Source organism: Bos grunniens, chromosome 6, assembly GCF_055505025.1.
Source record: "Bos grunniens cultivar Pamir isolate PY7600 chromosome 6, Bosgru_T2T1.0, whole genome shotgun sequence".
NCBI lineage: Eukaryota > Metazoa > Chordata > Mammalia > Artiodactyla > Bovidae > Bos > Bos grunniens.
In genome coordinates, this window is record NC_141170.1 from 15651268 (window position 1) to 15664165 (window position 12898).

At 40.0% G+C, this 12898-nt stretch overlaps 1 protein-coding gene across 17 annotated transcripts in view; it reads right to left on the reverse strand.

Annotated features, from left to right (window-relative positions):
* AFF1 (ALF transcription elongation factor 1) overlaps nt 1-12898 on the reverse strand; it is a 197278-nt gene that overhangs the window by 34034 nt on the left and 150346 nt on the right. For all 17 annotated transcript variants that reach the window (XM_086404864.1, XM_086404868.1, XM_086404871.1 and 14 more), the window contains 2 exons: nt 2346-2400; nt 2191-2228 (listed from right to left, as the gene is read on the reverse strand). In XM_086404864.1, coding sequence (XP_086260990.1) covers nt 2191-2228; nt 2346-2400 — 93 coding nt within the window. The remainder of the gene's footprint in view (nt 1-2190; nt 2229-2345; nt 2401-12898) is intronic.

Here is a 12898-nt window from a genome sequence, read left to right on the forward strand (position 1 = left end):
TCCTTTCTCCAGTGGATCTTCCTGACCCAGAGTGTGCTATCACGGAAGCCTTAGCAAAAACTAATGCTCTATCCAAAAAAAAAAAAAAAAAGGGTAACCAACAAAGACCTACAGTGTAGCACATGGAAATCTGCTCAATGTTATGTAGCAGCCTGGATGGGAGCAGAGTGTAGGGGAGAATGGATACACATACGTGTATGGCTGAGTCCCTCTGCTGTCTGCCTGAAATTATCACAACTGTTAATCAGCTATACCCCAATACAAAGTAAAAAGTTGAAAAAAAAAAAAAAAGATTACCTTGTAGCACTACAGCGCATGACCATGATATCCAGTTGAGAGCAAGGCCTATCCATGGTGGCTCAAAAATCAGTGAAAACCCTTGAAACAGTTCACCAGATAATTGCCTAACAAAAGCCTGGGGGATTTTTCTGAAGAACACTGCGAGCTATGTAAACTGCAAGATGCCAGCTGCTCCAGATCAGGCGTTGACAAACCATAGCCTGAGCTGGCTGCCTGCTTTTCTAAATAAAGTTTTATTGGAATACAGCCACACCCCTTTATTTTCTGCATCCTTTCTGTACTACAAAAGCAGAGCTGAAGAGTTGCAGCACAGGCTTTACGGCCTACAAAGCCTAAAACCATGACTTTCTGACCTTTTAAGTTTGCTGAGGCCTGCAATATAAAACCCAAAGAAGTTGACTTATAAAAGAACAGCCAATCCATTCAAGTGTCCCTGCATGCTTGATATGAGAACCAACTGCAGAGTAGCCAGAGGCTGCTGAATACAAATGGGGTTCCTTTGGAAAGTGATAATCCACTCACACTTCTTGGGAGATGATAAAATGGACTTTCTTTATGAGACATCATCCCCAAATATCAGCTGAGTATCAGAGAGAATAACAACTGTTAAGTTTTCAGAACAGGGCAAAAACCCTAGGGCTCTGAGAAAACACAGTGATCATACATACTGCTGGACAAAGAATAGCAACACATATCTTAAAGCCTTGCCCCGGATGGAATTAGCCAAAGCAGTTAATAACTACAACTGTGAAAGCCTCCAAATCTACCCAGAACATTTTCAAAATAACCAATACATTAAATAACTATATTAGAATAACGAAAAATTATTAGACAGTAATAAAATCACTAGTTGAGGCGATTTTTAAACAACACTATATAAAACCAGAATTTTCTCATTTCAAATTTGTAATAGCTAACGAGCTTAAGCCAGTGAGAGTCAGAAACAGATACACTTTCAATATTATTCCTGCCTCTGATGTATCCTCCACTTTGCAGGGATTTTTTTTTCTCTCTCTCTCTTTCTTCCCCCTCATCCACTCCTATGACAAAGTTAGGTTACTTTGTCATATTTTCTAAGTTGTTAGAAGTCATGAGAAATGACTGAACAAATCCTTAAGATCTCACATAATTAAGTGACCTTCCCCCTCATTAACAGGAAACTCAGCTGGATGAGAGGTTTTCAGCAGTGAGCTTGTCTCAAAATGGATGACCACCTCTCAAGGGACTAAAACAGCTACGGGGTAATTGAACTCTCTGTCCCTGGAGGTCAGGTACTGGCATATTAAATCATTAAATTCAGTATCAGAGGATATGGTAAATAAAGGTAGTTCAGAAAATTTCCATTTTCAGCAATGAAAGCATTACATTTTCTAAAATATGGTTGTTTACAAAGTGAAAAGGGTGCCATTTTCTGTCACACTAAAATGTATTGCAGTTCATTTTTAAAAAGCACCTAAAACAATTGGAAAATCGACACAACTGCGAAGACAGGGACTATGGAAAACAACTTCTAGAAATAATTTGGCTTTAGTTTTGAAGACATAGTAAACCTGTCTCTTTCATAAAAACACTGGGCTCTTCAATATGACTTCTCAAATGCTGGTTACATAATACTGATGGAAGTGATTGAAGCTTATTTTAAAGGCTCAAATTTTAAACATACAAAGCCAGCTAAAGATTCAGGTGGACACAGGGACTCTTTCTGTTTTATAAACAACCTCTCGAGGGCTGACTTAAGCTTCCGCAATATTAAACAGGTCCTTTCTTTTACCTGTGATCTTCCATCTCCTCCCATGAAGACGCCATGAAAGTACTAAATAAGACTAATTTCCCCATTTGGTAGAAAAAGCAAACATTCTGTATAGATGGGGAGAGACCAGAACACAGTACCTTGGAGGTGCAGGTGCGAAAGGAGGCTTCTCTGAGGTCTAGACATTCACAGTAAGGGGAAGAAGGACCAGGAAAAGAACAAAAAAACAGGGTAAGTGGCTCAGAAATACTGAGGATTAAAGGAGTCTTGGTATTATGGGGTGTACAGAACTTACTTGATCGCTGTCACTGTCCTCACTGTCACTGAGCTGAAGGTCATCTTTGAGCATGCTGGAACAGGCAGGGGCAGAGACATTGCAGAATTTAAAATAATGTCCAAAAACCTTTTTTCACATATAAACAGGAAAAAGTGCTTAATGAAACAAGAGGGGGTGGGACAGGCATAACTTTTCTTTATTCACCAAATGCTTCATTTTCCTGGAAATGTTAAGTTTTACAATTTAAACACAGAAACCTGTTCAGTCCAAGCTCCTTATCATTTCAAAGCTGACTGTTTGACACATTCGGAGCATTAAAAGCAGAACTACAAGTTCTACAAGGGGTTTGTTGCCAGCCCTGAGACTTAAGTTCCACGTCCACACAAGAAAACAACAACGAAAACAGTGCCCGACACTTCAAAAGCACCATTATTAATTTAATAATTCTGTGATTATTTTAATACTTATTTAATAATACTTATTATTAAATTATTAAATAAAATGTTATTAATTTAAAAGTAACTATATTAATTTAATAAATATAGGATAAGATGTATGAAGCTTATTGAGGCAACTGTCACCAATTACGTTACATCTTTGTCCAAAAGACATTAACATTGAACTTTTTCACACACACACAAACCTCTTCTTCTGTCTGCTTGAACACTAATCAGTGGACAAAGCAGTAGTAATGCAGATAGTACTGTTGTCTAAAAAATGATTAACCTTACTGCTATCATTCAGATAGAAATATGAAAGAAACTCAGTTCATGTCTTCAAAGTTATATTAAGACTTATCTCTAGGCATTCAGGTTTATGATGAACCTAAATATCAAAAGCAAACATTTTCCAATCTGTACATGTTTACTCCGATCTTAGCCCCTTCCCTACCTGTCCTCTTCTTTACCTTCTTCCATGGAGATAGCCAACATCAAAGGAATAAATCAGTAATTGTTCCCTCCCACTTCCCCCAAATTTACAAGCATGACTATTTGAGGAAATGCTGTAAGTGAAACTACGGGAAAAAAGAGGGAGTATTAGTGATGTTCCAAAAAGCAAATTATACAGAAGTTACAATCCTTCAGTACTTCTAAAAATACCTCTTCGATATTCTTAAAAAACAATTTTTATTGCAAACTCATTGTTCAGTTGCTAACCTGCCACTGAAGTAAGCAGGCATTATTTTTTGGGGACTCTATGGTAAAAAAAAAAAAAATCACTTTATTTTCTAATGAAAGTAAAGGATAAAACTTGGCTCTTTCAAAATGACCGCCTGTGTGCAATGTCGTAATTCTGCCAAGGACTTATTTTCACCAACAAATGCACTAAAAAACATCTTGTGATAAGTTTCTTCACAAAAAATGAAAACTGTTAGCCACTTGTAAATGTAGACCTTGCTCGATATTTTTCTATGTATGTTCATCCGTGTCTGACTCTTTGCAATCCTTCAGACTATAGCCCACCCTGGACCTCCAGAGTCCATGGGTTTCTCCAGGCAAGAATACTGAAGTGGGTTGCCATTTCCTCCTCCAGGGGATCTTCCCAACCCAGGGATTGAACCCAAGTCTTCCGCATCTGCCACCTGGGAAGCCCAATATTTACCAAGTAGAAGCTAAATTCCTATTTTAGCAAGGATAGAAGACACAGCCTTCAGATGCAGAACTTGGCAGCAGCAATCATAATGATGTACAAGAAAAAGTCACTCAACAGGTTTATTGCTTTAAAAACAGCCTGGCTGGGATACACACAAGCAGAAGATAAAAGATATATCTTTGTGTAAAGCAATTATCCTTCAATAAAAAAAAATAAATTAAAAAAAAAGATATATCTTTGGAAGAAATGTTAGATATAATATAACTAGGGAGAAAAAAAAAAAACCTGGCAAAGTATATTCAGTATAAACCAGCAACAACAAAACCACAGTAAATGGACCTCTTTGTTTCCCAGTCATTGGGTTTGTTTTGTATAAAGCTGATTTGCCTTAATTTCCTGAAACATCAATGATCATGTAATCCAACCACACTTCCTGTTGCAAGCAGAAGACTAAAAACTTCGTTTGCTTAGCTACTGAATGCCGAGCTTCTGTGCATATATACTCTCAAGTCAGAAAGTATATAAGATACTGTATGTTCAGTAACTCAGAAGGTACTTGTCCTGACTTTTACTCTACTTGCTGAGGGGATAAAAAGGGACTGTAAAAATGCTCGTAGATCCTTCTCCTCTTCAGAGCATTAGGTAGGCAGATGGTAACAAAACAAGCCTGCAGGTTATTCACGACCGAAAGGGCTGACTGATAGTGACCTGTAAAAGAGACTGCTAAAGATATCTCCAAAGAAGCATTAACTCAAAAAGAAAAAGAGAGACAGAGAGAAGAAACCAATAAGGTCAAACAGAACCAAACACTTATGTAGGATGTACTAAGGATTTACACGTGGTATTAGGTTAGCCAAAAGTTCCTTTGGGTTGTCCATGCCGTCTTACAGGAAAGCATGAATAAACTTAATGGCCAATCCAACATTTCACTTAATCGAAATTCATGGGCATCATTTATTTGACACAAGAGTCAGCAGACACAGTGTATTATGTCTTGCAACTCAGCCAGCGGTAGCCACAGAATCTTCCAGAAACCAAGGTTTAGTCTATCATTAGTGATGGGTAGCTCAATATAAATCAGTATTGGGGAAAGAGATATTTTGTCAAGTTTCAGATATCAAACATATATTGTATCTCTAAAAAGAAAAAAGGTTACTTAAAAAACATGACTAAGTTTTATTAATATAGAAAATTAAACATCAATGCCATTATAATTTTTTAAAAAAAGAATCTATACAGTTGGGAAAAAATGTAACTTGAAGACAGGTAAAGGTGTTATGTTTAAAGGGATGAGTTGCTAAACTCCCCTACTTGTGCCACAAATATCTGAATTTGAGGCCATGCATATCACTAAATTACCATACTAGTTATGTTTTAGGATCTTCATATAAGATATATTACTATACTATGCTTCACATACTGTATTGATATATGCAATAGACTGGTCTTTGAATGTCAAGATGACAAATTACAGCACATTTGGGTGAGCATCTTTGCACCAACTAAAAGAGAAGCAAACCTCTTAGATCTAGTCTCCTTCATACCAATAAAACCTAAGTTAAGAAACGTGAGACCCAAGGGCCATACTGAACTGTAAGCTTTTCTGAGGTAGGATCAAGTCAGAAAATATGAAGGTGAAAATATGATTTTCGCCTTCATATTTTATCTAGAATTTGGCAGGCAGCCTAAGAAACTGGCTGAATGAACAGCATCCTTTTGCTGATTAAGTAACAGTACAACATCGCTGTGCTGTTTCTGTGGTCTGAACTTGCAGTGATTTTATGCACAACCCCATGTGCTGGCTCTGATCACCCCCTCACATCCTAAGGGATGAGGAAACAGCTCAGAATAGCCACCTAACTTGCCTAAAATCATGAAGTTGGTTATATGCTGGAGCTGGCATGCAAAAGCCATTTCATTGGATACCATCTCCTAGCTCTGGCCAACAGAAGACAGTGGTTAAAAAACCTAACTGAGTGCATGAAAACTAAGTGCCAGAAGCCACTGAGAGAAAGACTCTGGTTTAAAAGAAAGTAAGAACTATACTGCTGGAGTAAAATGAATACACTATTCTCCTCCTGCCTTCAAACTTTCCCAGCATCAGGGTCTTTTCAAATGAGTCAGTTCTTTGCATCAGGTGGCCAAAGTATGGGAGTTTCAGCTTCAGCATCAGTCCTTTCAATGAATATTCAGGACTGATTTCCTTTAGGATGGACTAGTTTACATACTATTCAAACTGGTCAAATAACGAATTTCATTTCCAAACTCAAAGGGGGAAAAAAAAAAGTTATTTCAAAGCATAGGGAACCATACGGCCAGGCCTGGCACTGTTCAAAAGAAAGCAAATGCTCAGGTAAAGCGACTCTTTGAACTACCATGTAGGTTTAACCACATTTTACATGATCGGTTAAGAGAACTTCTTACTGAAGGGTTACAAACAATCCTCAAACCCCTCTGAAACAAATGCATTCTTCAGACAGCTGTTCTGCAAAGCTGAAAGAGCTGCACGCAGGTTCCAGCAGGCATGCTTCAGCAGCTCAGAGCCTGATGGTTACTGTGTGAAGACACACCAGACAAGCCTTTATTCTTTTACTATCCCTTGTACTAGGCTTACCCAAAGCTTCCACTGCCAATACACTGTAACATCTTAATTCAGAACCCCAAACTCTCAATACGCTGATTTCTTAGCTTAACATTTCCTATGATCGGGCCATACCTTTGATTTGGAAAAGAGCAAGTGGAGGCAAGCTCAAAGTAGTTGCTTGTGATTAATAAGTCACAAACCTGGCACTAGGCGTGCCCACAATGGCAAATGAAGTGATACGTATTTTTCAAAAACCACTAATGAGCATGTGAGAACGTGTAAACCTGCACAATTCTCATATTTCCCAAATGTTTAAATTACATCAGGATTGGATTTCTTTTTTGGTGAAGGGCAGAAATAAGGACTGCAAATGCTTTGTGCAGGAGGTGATGGGAGGTGACAAGTTATTTAGAGGGCTCCACATACCATTAATTTTTTTTAAATAAAAAAGCAGAGCCCCTAAGACACTGTGACACAGCATAAAACTGGAGACTCTCCAAATGGTGACAGTAATTGGCAGAATTCAAGTTTAGGAGAGACCGTCTATGGGAGATGGTGGGCTACCAGGGCAGAGGGATAAGTCACTGGATACCTGATTCACCATAGTATGTGACCTTAAGGTTAATAAGGCAAAAATTATAGAGGTGTGAAAGATTATTTAAACTCCACGGATGAAGTGAAGACTTTCTGAAGTCAAACAAGGACATGAGAAAAATCACAAGGGTATAAATGAAGGAAAAGTTGAAGTCTGTGTGTGTTAATAGCTCCATCATGTCCAGTTCTTTGTGACCCTGGGGACCATAGCCAGATATGTTCTTCCATCCATAGGAGTCTCCAGGCAAGAATACTGGAGTGGCTAGCCATTCCCTTCTCCCGGGGATCTTCCCAACCCAGGGATCAAACCCAGGTCTGCACTGCAAGCAGATTCTTTACCGTCTGAGCCACCAGGGAAGCCCATTGAAGTTAATAAATAAGATTAAGTCATTAAGTATGATAAATAAGATACTAGTACAAGATGACATACTAGACAACTGGAAACAAAATCTAGAAGAATGATTACTGAAAATGATATTCTATTAAACATTGCTTACAGGTATTTAATCAAGTTTATGTGCAATGTTTTCTCCTTCCATATTTATTCTGAGTATTTACTATGTGCCAGGCCCTGCTCTGGACTTTATGGATACAACTCTAAGCAGACAGAAATCCCTGTCTTGTGCACTCAGAGCCCAGGGGAGGCAGGTAAGTAACCAAAGTACATTCTTTCTCAATGTGTAACAAGCCTGCAGAGGGGAGAAAAGCATAAGAGAGAAAGTGGCTATGCGTTGTTCTTCTATATCAGGTTAGTCAGGGAAGACTGGACTGGTGAAGGGATGACATCCAAGGAGGGGGCACAGTGCAAGAAATGCAGGAGGGTGATCAGGGCACAGGAAACAGGAGAGAGGTCAATGTGGCCAGAGTGGGAAGTGTGTGTGTGTGTTTGGGGTGTTGGGGGAGCATAAAGGAGGAGGTGAAGAGGTAGGTTATAGGTTATGGAAGGCCTCAGAGGCCTCTGCAGGGTGGCTGAGTGGGCAAACTCTGGGGTCACTTACTCAAGTAAATTAGCAGTATGATTAAAAATAAGACTTAAATAGACCCTTAAGGACAGACACCCTCCCATATTTGTCTTCCATATGCACATAATTATTTCAAAGTAGTCACTTCCACTAGACCCTAGATAGCATACTAAAAAGCAGAGACATTACTTTGCCGACAAAGGACCATCTAATCAAAGCTACGGTTTTTTCAGTAGTCATGTATGAATGTGAGAGTTGGACTATAAAGAAAGCTGACAGCCAAAGAATTGATGCTTTTGAACTGTGGTGTTGGAGAAGACTCTTGAGAGTCCCTTGGAAATCCAACCAATCAATCCTAAAGGAAATCAGTCCTGAGTGTTCATTGGAAGGACTGATGTTGAAGCTGAAACTCCAATACTTTGGCCACCTGATGTGAAGAGCTGACTCGTTGAAAAAGACCCTGATGCTAGCAAAGATTGAAAGCAGGAGAAGGGGATGACAGAGGATGAGATGGCTGGATGGCATCACCGACTCGATGAACATGAGTTTGAGCAAGCTCTGGGAGTTGGTGATGGACAGGGAAGCCTGGTGTGCTGCAGTCCAGGCGGTTGCAAAGAGTCAGACACGACTGAGTGACTAAACTGAACTGAGTCACTTCCAATAAGAATTGTTGCTGCTCAGTCGCTCAGTCGTGTCCGACTCTTTGCAACTCCATGGACTGCAGCACACCTGGCTCCTCTGTCCTCCGCTCTCTTTCAGAGTTTTCTCAACTCACATCCATTGAGTCAGTGATGCTATCCAGCAATCTCATCCTCTCCTGGCCCCTTCTCCTTCTGCCATCAATCTTACCCAGCATCAGGGTCTTTTCCAATGACTCAGCTCTTTGCATCACACGGCCAAAGTATACTAGAGCTTCAGCATCATTCCTTCAGTGAAAATTCAGGGTTGGTTTCCTTGGTTTTCAAATGCCTTTAGAGCCTGCAGCCCAACAAGCCTCTTTTAAGGTGGCAAGTATTATCTGCCTCCCTCTCACCATTCAGGTTCCAGATCAAATGCCACCTTCTCTGAGAGACTTTCCTGAGCCTCCCAGAAGTATCAACATCACCACCACCCCAAATGCCTCCTCAAGCCTGTCCCTATCACATCACCTAGTTTGTATTATATGCCACCTGCATTTAGCTACAAGACATGAAGACAAGGACTTTATCTTGTTGGCTACTGTTTCCCCAAGCACCAGCCACATAGCATGTGTTTAAGAATTAAGTACTGAATGGATGAATGGAGGCAACTTTTGGAAGCATCTCCAAATTGCCTGGCATCAAGCCCAGAGAATAATATTTATATAATTGGGGTCAAAGCATGTTAAAGAATGAGAATGATTTTTCTTATGCAGAACATAAAACAGACTCATTTACGTAACACCTTCTGTACAACAGGCACTTGATAAACTTATTCTTCTTGTCCATTTTTTTTGACCTTTGGTCTAAGACCAATTATATATTATCCTAAAGGGGTGCTCCCAGAATAGTTCAAGCCATCATTTGGGAAATATATAGAGATCCAAGGGGAATACTTTGGAGAAGATGATTGTCCAGCACTTTGGCAGTAGTTTTTATAATTATTTAAAATATGCTTTGGACTTCCCTGGTGGTCCAGTGGTTAACAATCCATCTGCCAAATCAAGGGACACAGGTTCAATAACTGGTCCAAGAGAAGTTCATATGCCTTGGGGCAACTACTGAAGCCCGTGTGCCTAGAGGCTATGCTCTGAAACAAGAGAAGCCATCGCAGTGAGAAGCCTAAGCACTGTAACTAGAGAAAGCCCACGCACAGCAATGAAGACCCAGCACAGCCAAAAAGTTAATATAAAACACATATATGCTTCACTTCACAGCTTCACCAGAATATCCCTTCAATATTATGCAAGTCCCTAGCATAACTTTGTATACAATGTTAAGTTAAATACTGTCCTGCAAGACATCCTAGAATATGGTCTACTAAAGCCAGAAATCCAAGAATTAAATTGACTATTCCAAAAGACTGTTGATTCTACCATGAAAGGAGGTACTTCTGCATTTGGGAGTTTTACCATTTTCCAAATATTGATTTATGTGTTACAGTAACTATAATTCTGAAATAAGCAAAATTTTCAAATACTGTTCAGAATGACCATTTGTTTCCTTGCACCCAAGCACGGAAATTTTTCAGTACCCAGTATTATAAACTCTGACGTCTCCATAGCATGGCTAATAGTAACTCATTAAAAAAAAAAAAAAAAAAAAAGCTTTATTCTCTGTCATTTAATACCTCTACTTTTTTCTCTTGAAAAATAGAACATTTTCTTCTATATCTACATCACTAAAATAATTATGAATACCAGTAACTTTGGATTCACAATTACTTATTCAGTTGGGAATAAAAACAGAATGCATCTTTTTCTAGCAATGCCAGATATTTGAGAACCAAGAATTATTATTAATGAAAAGCTCTTTATTTACATTCTGAGAAGCTGAAGATTTACTGTAGATGTACAAATATATCACTGGCCAGCACAAATATATGTTCCTTGCTTTCAAAAAGAGCTGAAGAACTGTGAATAAGGGACAGGAGTATACTCGAAAGGACAAATAATTTATAAGTTTAGCCCCTTAGGGTAACTTCTACTATTAATACTTCTTCCAAACATTTATCAGCAAAGAGCCCTTTAAGTCAGAGCTGTCAAGTGAAATAAAGATCTCAGGTCAGACACCTTCATAAAGCACAAACTTTTTTGTTAACTGAAGTTCAGCTGATTTATAATGTTGTGTTAATTTCTGCTGTACAGCAAAGTGATTCAGTTTTACATATTTATATATGTGTGTGTGTGTGAAAGTGTTAGTCGCTCAGTGTCTCTTTGTGACTTTATGAACAGTAGCATGCCAGGTTCCTCTGACCATGGAATTCTCCAGGCCAGAATACTGGCATGGGTTGCCATTCCCTTCTCCAGGGGATCTTCCAAACCCAGGGATTGAATCCTGGGTCTCCTGCATTGGCAGATGGATACTTTACCATCTGAGCCACCAGTGAAGCCTGATCAAACTTCCAGGACAATCCCAACCCCAGTCTTCAGGTTCAAATGCTTCCCCTCATGTGAAAAGAAATGTTCCAAGTAAGTAATAAAAATTTCAAATTGCTGGGCTTCCCTGGTGACTCAGTGGTAAAGAATCTACCTGCCAATGCAGGAGACATGGGTCTGATCCCTGGATCCAGGAAGATCCCACATGCTGTGCAGCAATAAAGACCCAGGACAGTTGTAAATAAATATATTAAAAAATTTTTTTTCAAATTGCTGTAGTTGTTCACTTCTCTCTCTAACTGATGATTTCTGAAGCAAAAATAAACAGAAAGGAGGGCACCATCTAGTTAGGACTTGGCAATGTTGGGGGAGGTAGCGGGTGAGAAGGAGAAGCAAGTCAGTCACAACAATGCCCATCAACTGCTGTATAGCTTCTAAAACATTAGCACGTTATCCATTTTGAGAGGCTGGTGAAAGCACTGGTATTAGGAAACCGTGTCTGAATGTACTACCCACGATCACACATGAAGGAAATAATGTTGCTGTTGTTAGTAAGTCATAGCCAACTCTTTGCGACCCCATGGACTGTAGCCCACCAGGCTCCTCTGTCCATGGGATTCTCCAGGCAAGAATACTGGAGTGGGTTGCCATGCCCTCCTCCACAGGATCTTCCCGACCCAGGGACTGAACCCGTGTCTCCTACTTGGCAGGCGGATTCTTTATCACTGAGCCACCTGGGAAGCCCCAAGGGCGTAACAGCGGTACAGAAAAAGGAATTGCTTTGTACTGTGCCCCAAGAACTCAACAGACCTAAGTCTTGGAAAGGCAGAGAATTCCAAAGCTAGGAGCCCTTAAATCAACATCCCCTCCCCTAAACTTGGGGGCAAATAGCACTGGATTCCTAGCTAATCCCTTCCCTGTGGTGCGTGGTAGAACAAACTCATCACTTGACAGCTAACTAGAGTTTCAACTACAGAGATTAAACGTAACGGATTCAAGACATTTCTTTCACACTTACATTCTTCTACCACCTGGCTACTGCCCACCCACATCCAAGTCTGGACAGATGTTAAAAGTTATTAATATCCACAGCTTATTCTCCAGGGCCAGGTCCTCTTATCCCCCTTTGATAAGCACCATTCCACTTTTGTAAGGAGGCCCAAGTACTAGGAACTCTGAAAGAAAAAGTATTAGGACCTAGATTGATTTTTAAAACCAAAGAACAAATGACCCTGAAATTAACATCTTCTTTCCTGACATCCAAAGTGCATTAGACGGTCTCCCTGCCAGGCTCTGTGCCATTCAGACAGTTTAACTGCTTGTCAAAGAACCCTCAGGCTGACCCAAGATCAAACGAACCTGTGAGCGCTAAGAGATCTGCCATGCTAACTCTGAAACAACACTTGCCCTCGACAGAATTAACTGGGACTCAGCTGTCATCCAATCTCCATAAAAGTGATTCTTTTCCCCATAGGGACATTTCATTTTGGCGCTAATCAATACTGCCAACCCCCTGGGCATACAACCCACTGTATTCATCCAGCCTCAAGATTTCTCTCTCCTTCATCACTCTGGTCCTCTCTACCTGCACCAGGCCCTGCTTTCCTCCCTTCTCCAAACCTATTAGGATCAAAACAAATGTTCTTCTCTAGGTTAATTTTATACATGGCAAAGCAATAGTTTTTATCCAGAAAACACTACAGGGACTTCCCCAGTGGTCCAGTGGTTAAGAATCTGCCTGCCAACGCAGGGGACACAGGTTCAATCCCTGGTCCAGGAAGAT